Source organism: Bombus bifarius, unplaced genomic scaffold (assembly GCF_011952205.1).
Source record: "Bombus bifarius isolate JDL3187 unplaced genomic scaffold, Bbif_JDL3187 scf7180000008218, whole genome shotgun sequence".
NCBI classification, from domain to species: domain Eukaryota; kingdom Metazoa; phylum Arthropoda; class Insecta; order Hymenoptera; family Apidae; genus Bombus; species Bombus bifarius.
The window spans coordinates 741252-768073 of record NW_022884519.1 but is presented as its reverse complement, the minus strand read 5'-3'; the positions used below and the strand labels follow the sequence as shown (position 1 = coordinate 768073).

At 37.6% G+C, this 26822-nt stretch overlaps 1 protein-coding gene, 1 long non-coding RNA gene and 1 pseudogene across 6 annotated transcripts in view; 2 read left to right on the top strand and 1 right to left on the bottom strand.

Moving 5' to 3' along the window:
* Positions 1–26822, bottom strand: part of LOC117211190 — a 51461-nt gene that overhangs the window by 7488 nt on the left and 17151 nt on the right. The gene's annotated exons all lie outside the window — the stretch shown is intronic.
* Positions 1–26822, top strand: part of LOC117211185 (latrophilin-like protein LAT-2) — a 75699-nt gene that overhangs the window by 32986 nt on the left and 15891 nt on the right. For all 4 annotated transcript variants that reach the window (XM_033454854.1, XM_033454851.1, XM_033454853.1 and 1 more), the window contains exon 4: positions 19878–19983. In XM_033454854.1, coding sequence (XP_033310745.1) covers positions 19878–19983 — 106 coding nt within the window. The remainder of the gene's footprint in view (positions 1–19877; positions 19984–26822) is intronic.
* On the top strand, positions 3000–9837 carry LOC117211184 (annotated as a pseudogene).

The following is a 26822-nucleotide window of genomic DNA, read 5'->3' as shown; positions in this document are numbered from 1 at the left end:
TAACCATCATCGTTCACCGTCGGTAAAGTAACAATCGTGCGTTATTCGTGTAGTTGCAGAACGTGAATCAACTAGATCGTAATGAGAATTTAATGTTGAAACGGCGAAGCATATGGTTGGTATAAGCTCCGCCGATGACAAATAGATGTTGCGTTGGAGGAAATTTGGATGTCTGTTCGTAGATGAAGAAGGGATTCGCTGACCTTTCACGGAAAGATCGATAACGGCCTTCTTCGTTGTTTCAACATGTCACTGTGATAATGTACTGCGTATCGAACTCGTCTAATTTTCATCTATGCGAGCTGCGATCGATCACGGGTCAAGGATAATAGGTTATTCTTCTTTTCTATCGATTTTCCATAGTCATGATAAACACGGTGGAAGAAAAACACACGCTTTCTCCTCGATGTTAAATTTCGCTTGAAAAGCACACTAAATCTTATCGAAAACGTTTTGGGAATCCAGGCCATAACTTGAAATATTCTCGTAAAATTTCCCACGCTTCTCGCATAATTTTATTTCCAACTTTCCCTTTCCTCCGCTTCAACGCACACAATGTCGCAGAATTATTTCATCGTGACAATTTGACCATCGAATATGTATTTCCCGAAATGAAGACGAAAGAAAACACGCGTTTCGATTATGCTTTTTTTTATTTCCAAAAAATACGTAATTTGGAAATTTTCCCTCGAAAAACTTTTAATCGAGGTAAGTTAAGCGACCAGCCTGAGGTAGTTGACAGAAATTGGAGAAACAGGTCCTCGTTAAATCGAAGCGCTCATCCAGATTCCTACGATCGCGTGTATCCAGTTGGCGATGCAAACGTCGAACGAAGCTGCTCAAAGACTTCACTTTGAACATTTATTCGCGTCTCTGTATGTCAACTGAAAATCGCAAGTTGCACGGAATTTCTTCAACATTAATGAGAGCGGAAGAACACCGTAGCATCGCCGGGCGGATATTTACGACACGATCCTTGCAAAAGACAGTTCTCATTTTTCACGAGATTTTCTCATTAAAACTCAACGCCAGCGTTTAAGCGCTTTTTAGCTTGGCATATTTTACTTTCCTTAATGATTATTCGCATATATAATATATACATACGTACGTGAGCGGCAGAACTAAAGCGGCAGCGACAGAAGGTCGCCACGAGATAAGTATTTTTTATGGAAATTGGGCTAAAATAATGGTTGGCTGCAAGATTTACGACAGTTTCGCTCAGCTCATAGTTATACGTACCTTGAAATTTTCATATTTTCAAGCGTGCAAAAGTTCTGGAAACACCGTGCATAATCGAGCATTTTGTATACTACATGCAAAATAACATATGCCAATTCATATCGACGTATGCATCGTATGTATCGTCGTGAAACATTACAAACTGTTCTTACTCACTTTGTATCAAAGCTATTTCACTTTTTCTAATTCTTCTTCGCGTCTGCAAACGTTAATGATCGCTAGGATTGAGGTGGATTATTATACGTGTTGCTTTATTAAAGAGACGCGAGTGATCAAATTGTAATAATCAGTGTATATTAAAATTACTTTAAATACAAGTACAAGGATAGTGTATACCAGTTGCAATCGTCGCTCGCTCGACGCTACTGTTCGACTCTACGCTCGCTATTCGACTGTGTGACTGTGTGAACGTCCTAGAGGGCACGTTCGTCTATTTGTATCGACCGATGGTGTTATAAAAAGTTTGAATGTGACTCCGGTTGACGGTTAGAAATAACGGCGATAATATTCTGCCCGGAGTTTATTTACTTTCGAAACTAACGAACCAAAACAACGTTGGTGTTCCAAAACACAAGAATATGAGTCTCTGTCGATTCTAATCTTCCGTTGGCTCATGTGTCGCTACAGGATCTTTAGACGTTGATTATTTCTTTTATCAGGTGTTGTTCGGTAGAGTTAAATATGTTAAACGTTATGCGAATATATTGACCCCTTGACGTACAAATAAAATAGAATTAGATACGTGCGAAGAATACTATTTAATTTGGCTCAACCGAACAGTTATAATGCAAGCTTAGAAACAGGATATTTTATTTCGAAATTTACATCGTTGTATAATATTTAATCAGGTTGATATATAACGTTAATGGACAGTAGTTAAGTAACATTATAAAATAATAAATGAATAATTCTGTGAAGTATGATACGTTTGAAAACATTTTCGAATATGTAGAGAAACTAGACATTTTTTACACTGCCAAGTTGTTTCGCTTCTTATACTATTTTTTACGCACACGTGGCATCTCTTTGCAAAATGTTCCTTTTTATTAGTCGAAGGTACGTGTTCAGGAAAATGTATCCAATGTTTTGCCTGTAGCCGAGTTGGCCACTCACTTTGCGACGGTCTGCCGCGTGTCGAATAATTGGGAAGAGACAAATTGTGTAGCATATCTCCTGCGATATTCAATCGTGTTGTAGTAATTACTTCAAGAAAAACTCTACAATTTTCCTTTTGTATACCCGTCACCTGGAGACCGCTGTTACGAAGAGAATAGAATTTAGTGAAACAAAAAATACTCTAAATAAGGAGAGGTGCATATTATTGTGCCCTTGAATATAAATTGTGTTTTGGGTTACAAGGTGCAGAAACAAAAGAGCTATAAGTAGGTTTCTATTGCTGTTTCTTGTAGCCTTCAACTATAGCTACAAGTTTATCTTTTTGCTAATGCTTTTGTATATATGATATATGAACGTGCTCCCTATCATAGCTTCTATTGTATTGTAACACTGAAAGAGTGAGGTTATGGATCAGCATACATTATACTTATATTTATACCTTTATTTATTTCAATATATTTTTCTAATAATAAATTCATCCACTCGTTCCTCTATCAGTTAACCTCAACAATATCATACATTAAATTAATAAATAATGATAACAATTTATTTCATTTTAACCTCATACACTGTACCTGTACTTATACTTACTTCAATATATTTTTCTATTACAAGTTCATCCACTCTTTTTCTCTCTTTCTATCAGCTAACCTGAACAAATTGAAAATTTACAATCGGTTGCTTTGTTGAATTAGGCAACTTAGAATACAGCACATAAGCGTTATAAATAGCTATGTAAAGCATATAAAAGAACATTTTAAATAAAACAGAATCGACGCACGATTTTCGTTATCCTATGTCAAGAGGTTAACATTAAAAGGTGAAAATAATCTTCTTAGTTTGCGAGAAAATAGGATTTGTAGCGGCATATGAGTCAGAGGACAGTTCAAATCGTGTTGTTGTTTTGCCTCGGAGTATCAAGATCGTTAGGATACAAGTAATATAAAAACAAATAGACTCCGGGCAAAACAATGTTGCCGCTACGCATAACCGTCGAATAAAGACGAATTTGAATCTTCTGACTCCCCCTCCCCTCCCCACCACCACCAGTATAAATAAACGGACGCAACCGAAGAGAGTTTAGTATCTCCGAGTATCTACGAGCATCTTTCTGTATCTACGAGCGATCTAAGTGTTATCTACCGAGTTATTCGACGAGCATTTATCGAGTATTCAACCGCGATTTTACTTTGCGATTTATACTCTGTACTAACGACTCAGCGATTATAGGCTGTACATTAATTTATTGTTTTTAAATATATTCGACGGTTACGACAACAAACGATAACGATAAACCAACCAATTAATCTCATGGTCAAACATCTTTCATACCTGTCCTCTAGAGATTCTAAAAAAAATATTGCGAAATGGCTCGTTGTTATTTATTATCGGACTAAAATTTAACACTATGTATACTAGCAATCGGTATACGTGTTTACATGGATGTTTACGTATGAAATCGATATTCCTAGAAAATTGAAAGAATAATCTCTGTTTGTAATACGTATATGTAAATATATAGATGCACGCGTGATAAATTCACCGAACAAACATTTTCCTCCATTCTTTGCCCCCCCCCCTTCTCGTTCCGTTTGAAACTCACACAGTTTGCTAGTTGGCTGTTCTGTCAGAATACGCTCATGGTGAAAGAAGATAACACGAGAATGTATTCAGCCATATATGATTACTAGTAACTCTCTTCGATCGATCGAAACTTGCTCTAAGATTTTACCGGTATACTCTTGAAAGCACTCGATATCTGGCCCCATTCGAGCGAATCATTAAACTGACTGCCTCCTGACCTTAATTAATCCCAAGATCCTCGAATCCGCCGCGTAATTTTCCGACTATGCGACTGTGTTCTGGTATTGTCGGTAACTTATTTCGTGAAAAAACTGAAATACATTCGTCATCTTTCGTGAGTATGTAACAACGTCGAGATATATTAGGTTGGCATCTAAGTGATTGCAGATTTTGTCAATGCCACCTATTGACAAAATTCGCAATCACTTAGTTGCCAACCCAATAGATCTGGCTGATAATAAAATCCATTATTATGTTAGTGTGTAATGTTATTTGTTGCGTACGACAACTTCGTACCGCTTTTTCTTCCATTATTAAAATTAAACTCCCTTTATCGTTACTATCTATAGCGCTGCCATCAACTTGCAAACCTAATTCTCGTGTAATTTCCGTTTCTGGAATTTGATAGAGCAACGAATTAAGCGAAAGTGATTTGTAAAAACTGTCGTTTTCTTTGCTATACGATACGTCTAAAGCCGTTACGAGCAACTCGGTTTAGCGAACAATGCAAATAACCAAAAAAAAAAAAAAAAAAAAGATACAATCCGACTAGTAAGATAGGAAATGCAGGTGCCATTGATTCGATAACCTACTTGCTACCAACCAGCCTACATGACAATGACCCTTTAGACTTTGACCTTACCTTCGCACATGGCCCAACACCAAATATTCCCCATTACGTAGGGCACTCAGGATCCTCTCCTTGCCCCTCAACTCCTACAAACTCAACATATAAAAACTGCGAGCATTCGACCGCGAGACTAGTCTTGGGTACAGTCTTAACTGTGATTTGAACAATTATTTTAATACTTTGTAACTTCGCTACTTCATTGTAATATCGAACTTAATCATTTTGGTGAATAAAAGCATATAAAAATATTAAAGGACAATCTAAGCTCAGCTATTGCTCAGCTCTCCCGTTTTTATCCCGAATTTTACGTGACATTTTGGCGATCCATGATTGGCCAGGATCGTGAAAAGTGCTCGTTGGGAAAACAAGATATCCTACCTACATGGAAAAGGAAACTCTCTTGGGCTACGGGTCATCCTCAACAACAAACTCACAATCCACGAATCCGAAGCCTATAACGTGATAACGGACATTCTATGGAAGTTCCATTTCTACGGATATCAAGGTAAAGCTTGATTCTTTTGTTCAATATAAAACTAGACGTTTTAGCTTTGACAGTCAAGACTCAGACGAAGTAGCAATTTTCGGGGAAAAAGAAATGTCTAAAATATCAACAAGTAAAGACAGTGAAATTAGTTTAAAGCAAGTACTAGACGCGATACAGGAACAGAACGAAATTCACGCGAGAACTACCGCCGAAATTCAACAACAAATTCAAATAATAACCAAACAAGCAAGCGAGAAGAATCAACGCCTCACTAAAGAAATCGAACTGCTGAGAAAAACAGTTGCCGAATTGAAGCTAGGCATTGAAAGTCAAGAAACAATTATAAGCAAAGGTTTTGAATCTGTAAATAACATTATAAAAAAAACGGCGAAATCGAAAAACAGGGATCGTGTACTTGTAGCGAGCGCACCCGAAACTATATTTGACCCTGAAAGCGACAACGATGACGAATTCCAAGACTACAGTGAACCACGCCACCTGACTATGTTATCAGCGAAAGACGCAATAAAATACATTCCAATTTTAAACGGTAACGACGATGTTGGAGTGGGAGATTTTATAAAAGAAGTACGTGCTATGCGAATGCGTTGTTCACAAAAAGATTTATTATTGAAAGCCATTAAAATCGATAAGATAGTTGGTAAAGCTGCGCAAAGTATTCGAAACATACCTATTGAAAATTATGCAGATTTACATGACGCTTTGAGATCCAACGTAGCAGTTGAAGTGACATCTGACGAATACGAAGAACAATTACGCGATTTGAAACAGGGACGCTACGAATCTGTTCAAAGTTTCAATATTCGATTCCGCCGTATATTAAATAAATTTACGTATGCAATAACTAATGAAAATCCACAACCAATTACACGACGAATAATGATTGAAGCCACCATGAGAAAAGTAAGTCGAATTTATTTAAGAGGACTTCGACGCGATATAGAACGCACACTGTTAGCAAGCGAACTATATTCATTGAGCGAAACAGAGAAGAAAGCCGTCGACGTTGAAAGATACCTACGAAAACAGAAGGAATGGAGAAGGACAGATACTCGACCAACAGCAACGTATAACCAACTTAGTAACAGACCGATGCAGACAAGCAACCGATCATTACCTGCCACACGTAATAATCCAATCAACAAAAATATTTCACCATTTTCTAAAACGAAACGTGTACCACTTGCTGAGCAACAACAAGTAAAATGTTTCAATTGTGGTAAATTGGCACACGTTGCACCGCAATGTCAACATTTTCAATTAACCAACCAAAGAAACCTACCATCTCCACGAGTAAACCAGATCGGAACAAGACGAGAACGAGGATCAACAACAGCAAAAAAAACGTTAACTTTGGAGAACCAAAAACAATCTAAGGAAGGGGGTATGTGACAGCGACCATAGCCAAGTTTACGTCATTCCACACTACTTGACAATGAATCGTTGATTTTGACCTGACTTTCGCATATGACCCAACACTAAATTTTTCCTATTACGTAGGGCACTCAGGATCCTCTCTTTGCCCCTCAACTCCTACAAACTCAACATATAAAAACTGCGAGCATTCGACCACGAGACTAGTCTTGGGTACAGTCTTGGCTGTGATTTGAACAACTATTTTAACACTTTGTAACTTCGCTACTTCATTGTAATATTGAACTTAACCACTTTGGTGAACAAAAGCATATAAAAATATTAAAGGACAGTCAACTTGGTCACTTAGTTGCCAACCCAATACATCACAATTAAATGTTCGAGTAAAATAAATAAATAACTACACACAGTAGCAATTGCAAATCGATTTTTTTTATCACGAATTTTAAGTGACACTAGCAACACTCTCTCGACAACGCAATTCGCGCTCTCTGACTTCTCAACTCATACTGACTGTTATTTCGTCTTTCTCCCTTAGCATCTCTGTTTTTTCTCATAGCCCCACCACGCACGTATTCCGCAACCGTTCGTGGCCAGAATCACGTAGGTCTTTCTTCCGCGTAAATATTCGATTGAAGGACCGACGACACATAGGCTGTTGGTACTTCGGCTTTCTCGCGACATCGTTTATGGTTCGCCTGATATCTTTTAGATTATTCGTCCACGATACTACATGTATGTACTTATGTATTAGTACCATCTCTTACATGCGTCAGAAAAATTGATACTTTTATAAATATTAATAAAATTATTTTAATATTATTAACAAAATTGGGGAAGATTATAGATTCGCGTTTTAGCATTCAATATTCAGAGGTAATTGCGTAAATATGTATGGTATCTGTGAGATGAATATAAATTTTTGGAAAACATTGATCGGATAACGAGAGTATCTTCCTGGCTGAAAATAAAGTTGGTAGGATGGTTCATAATCGCAGCTATAGGAGAAACGTCTCATTGTCACGCCTTCACCCGCGTGAATGTTACGAAACAAACTTTTCGCGATGTGAATGCAAACTGCCGTTCTCAGTGCCGTTTCACCAAATCCATTTTGCTGCTACACGTTCATTTGTGAAGCGTAGAAATACGGCGATAACGAGCGAGAATAGCTGGCGAATGTAGCAGCTTGCATGAAAGATCTATTGATGATAATATGCGGTTTAGCTGCTTTTCAATTAAAATTTATTCTGTTAAATTCCCGCTATCACAAGCGTTCTATTCACATTTATTAAGAATACGACTGTCAACTGGCGTGAAGGCACGAAAGAAATTAAGAAAACTGTTAGGTTGGCAACTAAGTGATTGCGGATTTTGTCAATACCACCTAATGATAAAACCCGCAATCACTTAGTTGCCAACCAATAACATAATATCTGCGAAAGAGCGGAATCTTGCGTTGAAGCATCCACAGCAATTAAGAATTTGTAAAGTGTTAAAAAAACATCGTGACTCGATAAAATTACGTCTGATTCGCAGCAATAATTGCATTTCGTTCCTCTGAAGTTGTCAGTAACTTGAAACTGCTTCGATCTCGTTTACGTCAAATTATTTGGGTTTAGTCGTTTTCTTTTTATTCTTTTTTCACCAACTAACAGCGTAATAAAGAAAATTTCAAAGTAGAAGGAATTTTTTCGTCGTTAGAAAATAGTTACGAGAAAATAGTTAGATAACGAGCGACTTCGATTATTGGCAATTTTGTGGGGCGGAATGGAACCGAAGAACTCGTTAATAAATACAAGAAGTTTCGCCATATTGGCTGAGAATGATACAGGTCGGTCGTGAACAGGTCCAACAACTTACCACGTCCCTGTCTTTCGATTTATATCGTACGTGTATACATAGATCGAATTGTCGACATACTTCAATTTCCAGAGCAGCTTTTAAGCTCAAGTTATAGGAATCTGATCGATAACTATTGGGTTGGCAACTAAGTGATTGCGAATTTTGTCAATAGGTGGTATTGCCAACCCAATACATCACAATTAAACGTTCGAGTAAAATAAATAAATAACTACACACAGTATCAATTGCAAATCGATTCCTAAACTATAGAATATATTGTTTTAACGAAGGTTCTGTAGCGAGAAAGAAATTTGAAACTTCAAAATAGAAAGATATCTTGTTTCACTAATCCTAAAATGTGTGAGTGAACTCGAAACCTAACTGTGTTATCTGTGCCAGAGGAGAGTTGAAGTTTCGAAGTTCTGTATATTATTTTTCACGTTCGCTTTATTAATTCATTTCAGGCACGAACAACGAGATCCTTTCTTATATTAATATCTTCATGCTCAAGTTCTAGTTTCTTGTTATCTTTTCCTTTTTCCACGTTACTCCATAATGTATGCTTAGTTTCGTTCAATTTTGTACAAGGTACATTTGAAACCAACAGAAAGAAGAAACTCGTGACGGATTTTATTGAACCGAACACAACGATAAAAAAAAATTGTATGCTTTTCGGTGGTCGGGAATTTGCGAAGGGTTCTAAGTTTTGGTTGCTTGAAAAGCTGTCCATTTCGATGTACGTGGAACGTCCTTCAACCTCAATGGCTGGCCAACCGTGGGCTCGCAATATCCGGCAAAGACGGCATCGACAGCAGAAAATATAAGAGAAAACCGGAGAATTCCAGAATGCCACGATTATTCTGGTTCTTTCAATCTTGGGTAGATCGATTTTATTAAATTCACGATCGTAGGCGTCACTCTCAGCTTCAAGGAAATCTCGAATTTTCTTAAAGACCGTGGATTATCAAATACTTTTTTAGGTTAGGAATCGCATCGATAAATCTACGATAACTTTGAGGCGTAAGGAAATAATTGCAAAATTTTCGAAGAATATTACAAATAAAATCGTAAAACAGAATCTTCAAAAATTGAGAGAGACGAATTGCGATTGGTTACATGCGAATTATTCAAATTTGATTAAAAATTTTATTCAAAATATTTCTTCAACTATCGCGTTTTATCTTCAGTAAAATTACAGAATTTCTTTCTGTTGCGTAAGATATTATTTATTTATTTCTCATTCGGGGTAGAAATGATTTTTTCCCCCAGACATCGACCTCGTCACATGATTTTTTTATTATTAAACTATTTTCCGGGAGATCCTTTCTTTTTTAATTTCATCGTAGCTACGGTGACATTATAGCAGAGCAGCACGAAACTGTGGCAGATTAAGAATACAATTTGTGCGAATAACATGTAACTGCTCTAAATGAATTACATGGGCTATGGTTTTAAAGAAACGCGCGTTAAAAGTGTACCTTGGTAGTGCTCATTATTTTCATAAAAGCAATAAATTGTTTCAGTGTGACACAGTTGAAACGAGTGCACGAGACCTTCGATCGACATAAACGAGTATGGGGTGTGAAACGCGATGAATAGAGTGAAAAATATGTTTCAATGGTGCAAAACCTCGAACCGTATAAATACATGTTTCTTTATCCATCCGCCTTTTTCTCGCGTGATAACGAGTTGCAAAAGTAAATTCTATTTTATTCCGGCATAAATCCATATTGCGAAAACGACGCGCTACAAGTGGTTTCGCAGCCGTTATTATTGAGCGTTCGGTTCAAGCCTTTAATTATAAGTGGGGAGTGTCGCTTGAACATCGAAACGATCAAATTAGTCGCCATACATAAACTATATATATTGTAGAACGAGATGCTAAATACGTTTTAATATAACCGATATGAGTGAAGTTGGCGCGAATTCGATAACGTTATTCAAAACAATGCAAAATTTTATTCGTATAATTTATAATGAATATATATAAGAAATAAAATTTTGTTCATCACTAATGTATAGATATCCAATTGAATAAATATTTATTTGAATGAGGAATTATTTGTATAAGAATTTATCTGTATGAAAATTAAATCGAATAACTTATTCAGATGAGAATTTATTCAGATAATATTTGTTGAAGTAATTATTTCAAGAGAAACTCTACACCTTTTCTTTTGTATATCCGTGACCTGAACACCGCTGTTACAAAGAGGATAGAATTTAGTGAAACAAAAGATATACTGAAGAAGGAGAGGTGCATATTATTGTACCCTTGAATATTAATTTTGTTTTGGGTTACAAAGTCTATAAACAAAAGAGCTATAAGTAGATTTCTATTGCTGTTTCTTGTAGCCTTCAGCGACAGCTACAAGTTTAACTTTTTGGCAATGTCCTTTGCTAGAAATATATGAACGTGCTCCCTATCATATTCTATTGTATTGTAACACTGAAAGAGTGAGGTTATGGATCAGCATACATTATACTTATATTTATACCGTGATTTATTTCAACATATTTTTCTATTACAAATTCATCCACTCGTTCCTCTATCAGTTAACCTCTACAATATCATACATTAAATTAATAAATAATGATAACAATTTATTTGATTTTCACCTCATACACAAATACCTGTACTTATACTTACTTCAATATATTTTTCTATTACAAGTTCATCCACTCGTTCCTCTATCAGTTAACCTCAACAATATCATACATTAAATTAATAAATAATGATAACAGTTTATTTGATTTTCACCTCATACACTATACCTGTACTTACACATATAGCTTTATTTATTTCAATATATTTTTCTAATAATAAATTCATCCACTCGTTCCTCTATCAGTTAACCTCAACAATATCATACATTAAATTAATAAATAATGATAACAGTTTATTTGATTTTCACCTCATACACTATACCTGTACTTACACATATAGCTTTATTTATTTCAATATATTTTTCTAATAATAAATTCATCCACTCGTTCCTCTATCAGTTAACCTCAACAATATCATACATTAAATTAATAAATAATGATAACAGTTTATTTGATTTTCACCTCATACACTATACCTGTACTTACACATATAGCTTTATTTATTTCAATATATTTTTCTAATAATAAATTCATCCACTCGTTCCTCTATCAGTTAACCTCAACAATATCATACATTAAATTAATAAATAATGATAACAGTTTATTTGATTTTCACCTCATACACTATACCTGTACTTACACATATAACTTTATTTATTTCAATATATTTTTCTAATAATAAATTCATCCGCTCGTTCCTCTATCAGTTAACCTCAACAACATCATACATTAAATTAATAAATAATGATAACAATTTATTTTATTTTGACCTCCCGGCAAAAAAATGATAGTTACAATTTTTCTAACCACACTTTCTTATCCTACCTTCGCACGCATCTTTTCATACTTTATTCTTACGCTATACTAACTACTTGTCACTGTACTAAGAGTCTATGCTAGAAATTCGTGTTATTCTACAATTATTTCCACCAGCCACTCCTTTTGCTAATCGTGTGCACCATTTAATCTGTGCTGTTTCTTTCGCCATTTCTTCTTCATCTTTCTCTTCCATTATTCTTTCTATCTAGCTTTTATCCCTTGGAATCTTTAATATATTATGTATAAATCATTATTATGCATAGATGAAGGATATTTTCAAGATTCATTGCCCAACTGTTGTAGCATTTACTTTTATAATTAATATGTTTCAATGTCAGGTTAGAAAATTTATCTTTTCTTGACTAATTAATCATCCGGCAAATTAATAGTAAGAAATGTACTAGTATTCGCACGTGCCTGTACAGAATTAAACAGAGACGAACAATTATTCGTATTATTTTTCAAATATTTCTGCAATCATTATTCGAATAACAAATAATTATTACTCAAATAAAATATTCGGCTAATATAAATTTATTCGGATAATTATTTTCGATAAATATTTGTTCGAAACAATTTGAAAAATGCTTAACTCTAATTGAGAACGTATGTGAAAAATAGCCGATTAGTCACAATATTCCCTCGAGAAAGATAGCTTCGATCGATAATTCGAATAAAAAGATGCCACGTTGGTACCCATAAGATATAGCTATGAACGAGAAAGCACAAAGTGTCGAAAAGCAGATGAAAAAGAGGATTCATTATCCGAGAGAGAAATTGGCAATCCGACGCGGTACCCAATTATTTGATACGATCGAGGGTATTCCGTAATTTTATTCGCCGTAGACGTAAACGATGCGTGTCACGCGATTCAATTACTGAACGAAGTATTATAGTGTCTATAGAAGGGAAAGATGGTATAGGTACGCTGAAAAGAGGAATTCCTTGGTGAATTAGCGGAGCCGTTCTAATTTTCTGGGTGGTACGATTAGTAACGATTCCGGAACGACACCATGTGCCAACGTTTCACACGATTAGCTCTGTAATTTCTGCGTTGGCGCGCTTTCGATCGGATATGTTGGAATAGAAACGGAATACTTTCGTGCACCGCCATTTTGGACATCCTAAATTCACGTCTCGTACAATATACAAATTTTCGTTCAGTTTGTATCTCGACGCGTGTATATTTTTATAGGAATTCTCCATATTTATTTTGTTTTAGTTTACCGAATCACACTGAAAAATTGAACCAAAATATATAAATTGTATCTCAAACAAGTCGTAACTCGTTAAATAATAATATCGTATAATATATAAAATAATATAAAAATAATATCGTATAATAATAATCATTTTAATGGAGGGTAGACAAGGCGAGCCAGAGAAACGATTCGCATCGTGATGCATCCGATGAAATCAGCAAGGACCGAGAAGTGGAGAAATATAAATAACTGCAAGCTTTCCGACTCGTTCTAAACTCGTTCTAAATTCAAGCAAGCGCGGTCACTTTACTCTCCTTTTTATGCGTTTCGCTGTCGTGTCACGTTGTTACTTTATGACCGTTCCTTTCGCGTGGTTCGCTCGTTCGCACCTTCTTCGGCTCTTTCGAGAACCGCTTCCGACGGCTTATCGTTATTCCGACTATGCCTGGTTAATTGCACTCTTTGTCCGCTTATCAACGCGGTCACGTACGACAAGTGGAAAACGTCGGGCTTTTTCCTCAAACCCGATATTCCGCAACCTACGATTGCTCTTTTCCGTGAATCAGCTTTTCACCAACGTGCTCTTTTCAAACGTTACGCAGCTTACTGAGTTCGTGCTTCTCTCGTTTACTCCCCTTTTTCGCGCACAATCAAAGTTTCTCAAAGTAGATGGTATTTGTAGCATAGTAGTAGTTGTCGAGCAAAAGCAAGCAGACGAAAATCCTTTACTATACGAATTTGAAATCAAACGGTATACGAGATGGCAAAAGAATGTTGACGATGATAATGTTGTTTATGGCGATTAGGAAATTCGATACGATATTAGTTTATACAGCGACGAACATTTTGCAACTTCGCCAATCGAAAAAACTCTCTTTGCAACGATTGACCGGGGAATTGGAAAATACGTATATCGTGTAAGCGGATAAAACGAGAGGTGATCAATGAAAAAAATCCTAACTTGTCCTATCACCATGTTCTACGCCACATTCATCGAAAAATTTGAACAGAGGTACAAGTAAAAATTAACCTTAATAATCGGTTACTTTTTAATACCAAAAATTTCTTTTTAAATTGAACATCTCGCATAATCGACTTGTCAGTTTTTATCCTTCATCGTTAGCATATATCGTATAAAGGAAGGTAAGGTTATTTTGTAAAATAACGAGGGATTTTCTATGCTTGTCCCCTTATCTACATTGCAGATGTGTAGTTTATGGTAAATATATTTTTCCAGTGGCTATGATCCAGGTTGGATAGCTTGGGAAATTGCTGGAATCGAAATTGCGTTTGCATCGAAAACGATCTACGCAGGTTACGTATTTTTGCCTTTTGTTGCAATTCAAATCGTTGGAATTTTAATAAATTTTTTATTCTTTCAATTCATCCAACTTTCGAGCGGAAAGAAAAGAGTTACGCGTTACGTGATCATTATATGAGAGACAATAAAACAGCTTCGTACCATGGAGCATCGAATTTTTCGTAGAAATTGTCAACAAAAGGTTATGTCTCCGCGGTCTGTGGCGTTCGTTGCGCGCCTTTTCTCGTGTGGTTAGCCATTACGAACACTCTTGATTTTACGGACACGATGTCTTTATGTGGCACAAACACGTTCACCTCTTTCCGTTTAGTGTTCAACAGTATATTTATTAACAATCCTCGTTTTCGACTGTTTTCGTACAATTCTCGATTCCAACTGACATTTCTCGCTTCTCGGTTACAACTCGACTGTTTTCTTAATCCGATTCGTTTGTTTTTATCGCCCAATATCCCCACTACGCACGCGTTCGTTAGGCGTCCGCGACCGTTGCCATGTTGCCTTCTTCGAAATATTCGACGGAAGGACCGTAGAAATATCGATGGCGCATTAGGACTGCCAGCCGTACGCTTCGGTGATATACTTTGTACCGACGAAACCGTTGGAAAGTTTTGTTCTCGAGTGCCGCTACAGTTGGATTAGTCGAAAGGGGAGTGCTGAAATTCGTTGCATTCTAAAAAATAAATTAGTCCTGTTCGCCACGTTTTTTGTGACTGTTAATTACCATGGTAGGTATCCTCGGTGAATAGACGGGTACAGAGACCAAGGTAGGATAGAATTCAACGTGGCTCTATTGTCCGAGCAAACTTCTATCCTGATAAAGGACAGTCCTGCCCTACATTTTTAAGAAATCGTAATTGCACCTCGTTCTCCCTGCTTTTTTCTTTCCTCGTGCAAAGTGCTATGCATATTTCATTGTATATCTTCTCTTCGGTTTAACGGCAAACCGTTTTGCTGAAGAGCTGTGTATAGCCCTGAGAGGTTATGATAACGAGACAACAAAGATGGTGACTGTTTCAAACGCGACAGAGGATTAAGATGGGCAGGTCCTCTGAATTTCTACGGATTTTCATAAATTCTTTTCATCCTTTGTCGGTGCAATTCCGAGCAGACAAAAAGTTGGGCAATTAAAAAGAACTATCAGATTTCACAGAAAATGAGAACAAAAGAAACGAAAAGAAATGAAAGAAAGAAAAAGAAAACGTGAAATGTAACGTTGAAGCTGCCACAGTTGAAATTTCTATTTACACATTTCTTAAGAATAAGTAGGATATAAAGGATTGAAATAAAATATAAATTACTTGAAATTTGTCTGGTTTGTTTATTTTAACATAAGATTTACTTCATGACACTAATTATGCAACGTGATATCATTCTATCGTCTGTCTCGTTTGACTCAATTTTCTACATTTTCTATATCAATAGAGTGGCTTAGATTGTTTTTCAACCGTCACTGGGCTATTGACTTACTTTCCAAAAATCCTCCTAAAAATGAGTATAACATATTAAATCACATAATCTTGTTGGTCACTTGATGTCTGTTCTTGGTGAAATGAAACTTTTATTAAATGGTAATTTGATAATAAATTTCAGCAATTTGCATAAGCTTTAGACAAAATTTTTTGTTTGTTTTTGTTGATCGAAATTTTGATTCCTGAAATGGCCAGTCGATTTGGTCGAGGCCTTAACGCAATTCAGCATCTCCGATTTGTATCGGATATTGATAAATCGGTTGGCTACTGTTGAACCGGCAACTCTAAAACTTTGTAGATGTAAATAGAGCAACAGAGGTCTGTCGATGCCGCTGAACTTCGAGCTTGTGTGCTTTTCGAGCGACAAACTTTAGATATAGTAGTGAGATTCGACCTCAAATCAATTTCAACCGAGTCTCTGACCGCAAAAACTTTGCTACACCGCTCGAATCGCGTGCAATCAGCCAATGTAATTTTCTTTGCCCTTTCAATACTCGATACTTCTGTACAGAATGATCGAAAACTAATTATTCCTTTTCTTCGAAACCTTTAAGCAATGGAAAAATAAGATAACGTTTCTCTTGCAACCAATCTTCTTCGGTCTTGTGCTCGACTTGTTAACGACTTATATTACGATTGTTCGTCTCATCGAAGTTGAAAGTAGTCTCGGGGGGACGCGATTCATAAATCTCGAACGATCAATCCCTTTTTTCACCGCTAGTATTTCAAGGCTTTCGGAACGCTTAAAAACTTTATCATCCGGATGAATAGCTGGAAAAGAAAGAGGAAACGAAATTTAATGGAAGTGCTCTGCTTGGCCGACTTCTGACATACCGATCGATAAATCGATCGAACTTGACAAAGCTTCGAAGTTTAATCACCTTTCCTTTTCCTTCCACCATCTTTCAAACCGACCCTAACGATGTAGTAAACGAACAAAAGCTTCGATACAATTACCTCGCAGTAACGAGTTGAAGCACGAGTAGCATCGCTGTCGATTAACGAAGAGAATTTAATGTTTCAAACGGTAAGTTAAAAATGCACGATATTCAGGCAACTACTTTATATTCGTTCTCGTAGTCGTTTTGTACGACGAGAGACGAATTTCTCTCGCAAAATCGAACAAAAGAACAGCAGGTTAATCCTTTCCTTCGATTTCATCCATGATTCCTCTCCCCACTGGGTTACCATTGGAAGTTCGGCTCAGGATGAATTATTCACGGGTCGAATGAGAAGTCGTCGATAGGATTTTAGAAAGACCAACCCCTCGACTAGCAAGAATTTAAAGATTTCTGCAGTCGCAAACCCTTACCCAATTCTTACTGCTTTCAGACACTTCGCCACGCGTAGGAGTATCCATCTTTTGGTTGGTAGAACATACCAAATTTCTAATAGATTTGATATGAATTGTTGTTGTATATAATTCAATTTATTCCCAAAATAAACTCGATTTTCCAGAATCGATCGTCTTAATTACCTCAAGGATTTAGGTTATTACAAATCGATTTTCTCTACGCCATGCCGTTGAAGGTTATCCTCCATGAACGAAAACACAAAAGGTGAAAGAATAGAATGTGTAGAATTTATAATAAAACCAGAAGACGAAGTGAATTACATTTTTCCACTGGAATTGTCAACACAAGGAGGGTAGGTGTAAATTCTATAGAATTCAAACTACCTGCTAATCGACATATTTACTTTTGCTTTGTTTCACCGGCAGCCATTTTACTGAATAGGTTAGATCACGAGAGAAGGACGGTAATTTAGAAAATCGATTCTCGATTCGATATATATATATCGAATATATATATGTAATTTCTCGCTAAGTACATCTTGCAAATGGAAAACGAGATGCGACAGAATACATACTTTGTTCATTGCGACGAGGATCCGAGCATCAGCTCGGTATACGTACGGTGTATTTGTCGAAAATTCGCTCGTGGGATATTTTCCTTTCCGTACGTTATTTCGAAACGCGGTCTGTTTGCGAAATCCGACTAGTCGCGGTCGCTAGAAATATCGTGAAACTCGATATCAATTCGAATTGCAGGTATACATGACTTTCGTATCGAAGGAATTTTAATAAAGTGCGCGGTTCGTTGCTTATCGGCGCATAGAGACGGTAAACCGCGTATTTCTATTTTCTCCTTTTATCTCTCCTTTTCTTTTGCTTCGTTTTCGCTCTTTGTATCCCTCCCCCTCTCTCTCTCTTTTCTCGCTCTCGCTCTCATTGCAGTTACATAGTTTACCCTTTGAGCGGAGTATCGTGGTCATCGAAATAGAAAATGAAACAGAGCTTTCATTTTAGCGGTTGCGCGAGCATCTAGCAAAGCCAGTATTTGCGTTGAAAAGCAAAAGCTCGCAGAAGATGCAAATAATTTTGGATCAGTGACTGTTAAATACAACGTTTGAACAAAAATTCTTCCGAACTGTAACTAAAGAAAACGATGGAAATTTTTTAAAGCAGGAAGCTCTCAAGATTCGAATCGGAAATTCAATAAAAAAAATCTTGGTCAGATTACGATAGGATCGGTTTGATTCCAAATTTGAGTGAAGCAGAGGGAAACCGTATTTCTAGTTTCCGATAAACTTTCTTCTGAAATAAGCTCCGTTGTTTCCTTTTTACTTCATCCTCTGCCTCTAGAATTCAATTTCGTTACTTTTCCTTTCTTTCACGAACGAACATTCACAAACACCAAACTTTGCACGTAACGTATATTAAAATCTTGGAAACCACTCGCGTTACTTTATTTCTCGCGCACGTATGAAATCGATACAACGCATGACGCCGTGTATTATTTATTTGCTGCAGTCTCCGTTGATATATCGGGAACAAGATCTGCGTCGAAACTTTTCAGTTTAGCAGAAATCTAATTCCGTGTGTCTTTCAGACGTACCACTCGAAGAAAGTACGACCATTTCTAAGATTTTCGTTACTGCGCTTTCCGACGGTAACGCAAGTAGCCGCACGCTTGAAAGCAATCGTGAGAGTATCTTTCAAAATGACCAATAGCGTGCAACATCGCTATTACGTGTATGTTTTAACTCGCCATCTTTGGACGTATCATCTTACGTTTCTACTAAGAAAGAAATAATAATATTTCAGAAACTATTAACGCGGTGTTCCATTTCGTCGCACGCCGACGGTTTGGTCGTTCTAGAAAATAAAAAGGGGACGAAACACAGATAAGCAGCGAGGCCAGTTTCACCTTGACCAACCTCGACCAGCTTGTTTGATTTATGAATTATTCACAGCCGACGGATTGCTCGCGAAGCCACTCGTGCGGACCCTTTGTCTGTTTCCTTGTGCCATCTGTATCGCGCGATACCTTTCAACACGTATCGTTCGCGCAAGGCCATAAATAATTCCCAGAATTTTCATTCCGAGCAATTTGTAATTTTTCCTTCGTGCGAATATTTCCTTTCTCATCTAGCAGTCGAATAAAATATTACTGAAACAGAGAGACGAAGAAAAGGAGGCAGTTCTCCTTTGACGCGAATCACGACGTAAATTTTATTTTGTATTCTTCTGTCTGCTACTCTTCAACATACAGCAATGCAAATTGTCTGTACGTGAGAATGCAACGATATCCTACCGCGTACTATTCGGTTCGAGTATCTTTTATTTGGTTTCGCGCGTTGCATACCCATTTGTCGTCTTCGTGCTGGAACTCTACCGATTTTTCTTCCAAATTAGTGTTTTTTTTTTATATATATACATATAACGTTTATTGCCCAAGAAAATATATATTATATATGTATATTCTGAATAAAGAAGGAATTTTCAAGGAATAAACAAGGAAAATATTTTCTGTCGGATTTACATTTTTAACATTACAGTGTATAATTAAATTTAAGCTGCTGAAAAGCGCTACTTCGAAGTTAGTTATACGGAGTTATCTGATTTCTAGAAGAGATGGAAGTCAGAACATTCGTTATGTTGCAGCCTATTCTCGGACTTAAGAAGCCTGGCGGGTACGATCCTTATGAATCTCTTGGCAGCTCTTTTTATGGTTCAACTGCTCTTCATAGTTGGAGTAGGTGGCGTTCAGGTAAGTTTCGACAGTTTTTTCGGAAGGAGAAACCTTCCTTTTCCTATTGCAAACTTTTTGCTTCTTGCGTTAGTAGACGAAAATATACGATCAAATAAACAACGAACTGGAAAGAAATTTCTTTATGTGTACGTGTATTTTCATGATACCGTGCTGCTCTAGCATTTGAAAGACTTTTACTCGATTTAATAAAGGAATTACCTTTCCAAGATCGTAAGCTCGCCGAGTAGGGTAATCCGATTGATATTTCAACTGATAAAACGGTCAAAAGTTTCTACGGATCCTTATCTAAATATCATTTGAAACTGTGCTCGTATAAATCGTGGAGGTTCATTACGTAGCAAGCTATTTAGCAGAGACGTAGCGTTCCCCGAAAAAGAAATCGAAGAAGAATCGAAAATGATTGGAAGCGACGGAATAGATTAACAAGAGTATGAAACTTTTTTCTGAAAGGAAAGAAAAATAAAAACGACGTTTACACGTAACGTCTGACAAGCTCGTACCCATTGCACGATCGAAGGAAAATCGAATAGAAATTAGAAAATCGAACTAGCCGTACGAAGAATGTCGCTGCGGGAGTGGGGATTTTGAATAGCTGGCAGATCTCACGATTTTTTTTTATTATTTAATTTGTACTGTACAATTTGTACCAGCTGGACATTCGGTAAATAAAAGATTATAATCAACGATAACACGGAATTCCCAAGGAGCGATATCACCTATCTTAGTACTCTCCGCGACACGCGCTGCTTAACTCTGGCGATCGGACGAGAACCAGCATTTCCAGCGCGCTTTTGTCCTTGGCGATCTCACGAGTGCATGTAGGCGGAATCATCACGGCGATACGCCAGAGCTGAACAAAAGCCAGGGAATTTTGTTCAACGCGCTAGCACTCAGCTGCCGCGGCATACCGCGACATGCTCGAAACACCAGAGCAAAAGATAAGCGGTTTCTGCTAGAAACAACTGCTGCGTGTTTCTTTCTCTCTCTCTCTCTTTCTCTCTCTCGCTCATTCGCACATTCTTTAACAAGTTTTCTCCCTCATGGCTGAAAAAACATCCCCAAGTCATTAGGGGGCTCGTACGTGTAGCATAAAAGGGGTTAGTGGCGTATATCGTCTCGACGTGCTGTCGAGGAGGACATTAAGAGTGTGTATATCTGTTGGGAGCGTATTTCTCTTCCCACCTGCCTCCATTAACGTCTTTCTTTTTGTAATTACGCCACTGCCTGTACGCCAGACCTCATGAATGTTGTTTCTACTTCTTAAGAGCACAACGTTATAACACGTTGAATGCCATGGGAGTCACCGGTGACCGACACTCAACTTGGTCATGGCGCCGTGGAGGTCACCGGTGACCGACACTCAACTTCGTCGTGGCGCCGTGGAGGTTACCGGTGACCGACACTCAACTTGGTCGTGGCGCCGTGGAGGTCACCGGTGACCGACACTTAACTTGGTCGTGGCGTCCGTGGAGGTCACCGGTGACCGACACTCAACTTGGTCGTGGCGCCGTGGAGGTCACCGGTGACCGACACTCAACTTGGTCATGGCGTCGTGGAGGTCACCGGTGACCGACACTCAACTTGGTCATGGCGTCGTGGAGGTCACCGGTGACCGACACTCAACTTGGTCGTGGCGTTGTGGAGGTCACCGGTGACCGGCACTCAACTTGGCCGTGGTGGTCACCGATGACCGACGCATCAAGATTAATAGAAATACATAATTTGAACAAATATCAATAGTTATAAATTTGTTATTATTATTATTGTTACTACAACGATGTGACAAAATTAATGCAGTATAAAACATAGAAAAATAGTTTTATTTATACATGGAATATACATCTATTATGTGCGTCCCCCACCAGTGCCTGTCGAACATGTGAAAAACACGCTTTTTCCGTGTTTTTCCTTAACGGACAATAACCCTAAGGAACGTTTCGACTTGAAAGATGTTTGATGGCAATTAAGGGCCTTGACAGTAAAATAAAAAATGCTAAATCTTGTGACGGTTCTTTAGGATTGTTGCGGGTCCGAATAAGTATGACCGAGGGATGGATTATGATTTGTGGTAGGCCCAGGGACGCAACAACATAGAACAATTATTTAGCAACGCGAAGAAACAATATGAAATAATTGATAATCGCAAAAAATAAGTGAATCGAGCGAAATTGCACTACCGGTGGCTCCGGGGGACACCGGTGACCTCAGTGAGATAAATTCATTAATGATTATACACCGTAACATATCTTTTGTAGGTAATATTTCAACATGATATGTATCGCATAATAAAAAAATTCATCATGGTGACACGGCCAAACCTTGTAAAACTGGCGTAGCATCCAACGTGTTGGATCCGTTAAATAGAAGGAAGATGTGAAACAAACTGTTTCGGGATATTCGATACGATAAATTTTCTACGTAATGAGTTTTTTAACGGCACGTACTTATTCAGCGGCACGATTTCACATTGCAATCAGTGCTCGAGCAAAGGTATAGATATTTATCTTGGATTAAAATCTCTGTACTTTTCACCATGTTCATTGCAAACGTTTTAAGTGAACAATTCTCGTTCAAACCGTGACAGCGCGATTTGTTTCTGATAAAGATCCCGATCGATTCTTGCAAGTGTTTGTTTTATTTAAACTGAGGTGCTCTGTTACACGTGTTTGTTTGTTTACAAAAGAAACCAGTAATAAAATTGTAATAGTCGGTGTGTATTAAAATAACTTCAAGTAGAACTACAGAGATAGTTTATGCCGGTCGTAATCGTTGCTCGCTCGATGCTACTGTTCATCTCTACGTTCGCTATTCGACTGTATATCATTCGCTATACTGAACGAACTAGAGGGCACGTTCGTCTATTTGTATCGACCGGTGTTATTATAAAAAGTTAGTTAGAGTTCATATGTAACTCCGGTTGACGATTGTAGCAGCACTCGACAACAAAACTTTCCAACGGTTTCGTCGGTACAAGTATATCACCGAAATGCCGACAGGCCTAATGCGCCATCGATATTTCTACGGTCCTTCCGCCGAATACTTGGAAGAAGGCGTACGCGGCAACGGTCGCGGACGCCTAACGAACGCGTGCGTAGTGGGGGCGACAAAAAGAAACGAATCGGATCAAGAAAACAGTTGAGTGGTGACTGAGAAGCGAGAAAGGTCAATCGAAATCGAGAGTGGTACATAAAGAGTGGAAAGTAAGAAATGTTAATAAATACATACTGTTAAACACCGCCGAGTATTTCTTTGGCACTCTACACGTCCTACATCCAATTTACCTCACGATTACAAATAACGGCGATATTATTTTGTCCGGAGTTCGTTTACCTTTGAAACTAGCAAACTAAAACAACGTTGGTATTCCACGGCACAATAATACGAGTCTCTTCCGATTCGAATCTTCCGTTGACTTATGTGCCGCTACAAAACTTTTTCCAAAATTTTATCCGAACGAAAGAAGTTTCGAATTAGCACGAATTGAAAATTTTTAAAGATTCATTTTCCGTAGGTTAGACTCGTTTTAGAATAGAGAGCCATTTGGGCGTTTCATTGCGTGAAATTCGATCGATAGCGTACACGCGACGGAAGATCTGTACGTCGAAGAAAATGGGAATGACATTTCCAAGGCGTGATGTTACAAATGTGCACCAGGAGCTATATTGGCCGTGTATACAACGTGTCGCGATCGTCGAAGAGCACTTAGCGCACCTATAAGAAACTTAATGACCTCGTCTTGCAAACCTGACTTCAAATGAAAAACGGTCGTACGAGTAATGCAACAATGTGAGAGGTTAACAAGTGTTTTGCAACTTTTCCTCCCTCGGGTGGGTGTTATCTGTTGAAATGGGTCTCACTTCTAGGAAAATTCTACATTTTCACTAGTGTTTAGTTTTTGGCACAACGATTCTCTTTACAGCGGCTTCTTTCGTCTCTGTTATAGCACCGCGAAAAGATCGCCGACATACAGACAATGTTGACGATAAAGCGTAAGTAGGCCTAACGGCCATCAGTATATTCCGGCACCGCAGCAGTGTTCAGTTAGTCACCGGTGCGTCAAGAGTGAAGAATCGTTAATTGAGAGTTGTGATATCACACTACTGCATTAAGTTCACGTTAAATAATCATCGTTTTCTGTTTAATTCACTGTAATAAATCCATCCATCAATACATTATCATATAGAATAGAAGCCATTGGAAATCCTAATTTCTAACATTTTTGAATAAAGAATTTCTATAACACATTTGTCCACACGTTTGCTCTTTCTATTTCGAGATATATAAAAATGTCTATTGTATGTCTATTTTTCTGAGCAATAATCTTACGCGTATTTATGCATGGGTATAGTGAACTAAACAGTATTATGTTTTTGGTGAAAGAAAATTACAGATCTTTAGAAATCTTATCTTCCGTTTACCGTAAATTCGCGATGCAGGATGATGGTCGGCTCAGAACGAATTTCAATCTTTCAATGGCACTACCAGACGAATCAGCCAGCTTTTTATATATTTTATATATTTTTTATAATACTTTATACACGCTGCCTAAAAGTTCCAGAAAGAACATGTTCGATAGTGATAGTAGTGATGACGAATGTTATTTTGAACCTGACAAGATAGAAGACGACAACAGTGCTTCAGATAGTGACAGTGATGATGAACTAAATATTGAAGAAAATGATACAAGCTTCAACAATGAATAACGCAATCGTTCAACGTGTATACTTTCTCAACTGCGCGCGCCGATACCTCTCGTTCACAGCGACGCTCGCTCATCGAGAGGCCCCGTCCGTAAAGGTTAGCTTTCGCTTCAGATTTCCACGACGTCACGCCTCTGGAAAATGTCCATTCTTTCGGATATGGACACGGGAAACGAGCCCAGATCCAATCGTGATTCAGGTCAAAGTTGAGTCCAATCTAACTCGAAGCTAATACAAACGAAATTCGTTGAATTTAATCCGAAGCAAGCAAAGCGGATTTACCTGTGTTTCGAATCACATTTCCGAACGACAACTTTCGAGCAATATCGTAGTTATTCGCCGAAAAGGAGCGAACATTAAAATCGAGTTGCTGCTGTTTCACACAAAGTTGTTAGAAAGTATTGTCGTAAATGTTGCAAATTTTCTAGGCTATGAAAAAATACCAAAATTATATCAACATTTACCACTTTTGCGCTCTTTTTCCTGCATCGAGACGACGATTAACTAAGTAAGTCAAAGTACAAGGTTGTATCTAAAGTTTCTAATTAACTATCATCTCGCAAATAAACTAGGATCCCGCATAGAGATATTTCCAGCTAATTCGCTCGGGTCATGTCGTTTAATTATCCGAACGTACAAATCGACGTGGATGAAAACTAGCGCAGTGTTCGGAATGAAGTTAGCTGGATGACGCGAATCAACTACTTTTTGTCTTATGGAAAGATAAAGGTCGCGACGAAAACTGATTATAAAAATTTAATTGCGCGCGTGGTTTTCCGTGTACTTTTTTCATGGATGTTGCAAAGAGCATAATCCTTTCGGGCTCGACCCTTAAATTGCAAAGAGAGCAGATAAAAACTTCAATTATTCTTTCATCCTTACTTCGAATAACAAACTCGGTCGGTATAAAACGCAAACGAAGGTACTTAACCATAGTTAAAGGAGATTAACCACGTTTCATTCGAAGGAAACAATTATCACCAGCTGAATAAACGAATTTATCAATTCTTTCAATATGATTTCTAAGATTTCTAACATTTCTCTTTTCTTTGATTGTATTATCGCGAGCACCGAAAATTTTCTTACTGTGTGCATGCATCCAACTATTGGAAAACACTGTATATAGTGGCAGCCATAATATGAGTAGTAAGAGATATAGCAGACTGATGGCGTTACGTCTCATCGATTTCAATTTGATGTCGATGATCTTTAAAGAAAGTGCAGATCGATGGATATCGAAGCAGTAATTACGTACCTGTAAACAATCGAAATCTACGATTTTCCTAACTGTGTGAAGTGTGTCGATTGTCTGTCGTATCCTTCGTTTCACGCGCGCGTTCTCAATTCCCACATAATTTCCGTATAAAGCCGGATGGGACCTTAGTTGGAATATGATATATCGAAACGCATATTAAGAAAATTGCGTTTTATGAGCTCCTACAATGGATATATATTGTCTGAAAATCGACGTATGGATCGACATAAAGATAAGGCATTTATGACGATCGATGGATGTTAGTTAATCTACGTCACAAGTTCAGTACCCAGTAATTTTTCGCCGCGACCCCCATGATATTAACCATGTTCATTGACGTCCATACTTCAGTAAGTGACTTTTAGCATTTATCTACTTTCTTTCTCGCGCAGCTTATTCTTCTTAACAACTTTTAGACACTCACATTTTGCATTACTTTTCATTCATCGTTAGTAAATCATTTCGTACCGAAATGATACTGTTAAATTAGCTAAACGATTTAAATCACCTTTTCGGTTCAACATTTTGCAGTTACGTTACGATAACGATGTAGCCAAATTCTAATAAGCCATTGTTATAAAATACATACTTTGCGATAAAAACGATACGTCCTTACAATCGATTACGCGTCGATGCGTTCGAAATGTGTAAGAAGATTTTCGTGATTTATATAAAAATCCATGTAGCTGGAATAAATGTCGAAAGGAAGAAACGCGGATGTGTAAAGTTAGAGTAATGCCGATCAAATTCTCGTTGTTTTCGCAAAGAAAGATTGAAAATGAAACCGCGAGGAGGATACCAATACCTGCAATGCAGTATACTTCTCAAAGTCCACAAAAGTCGCTGTTTGAAGCGAACTGTGGGAGAACATTTGAGATTCA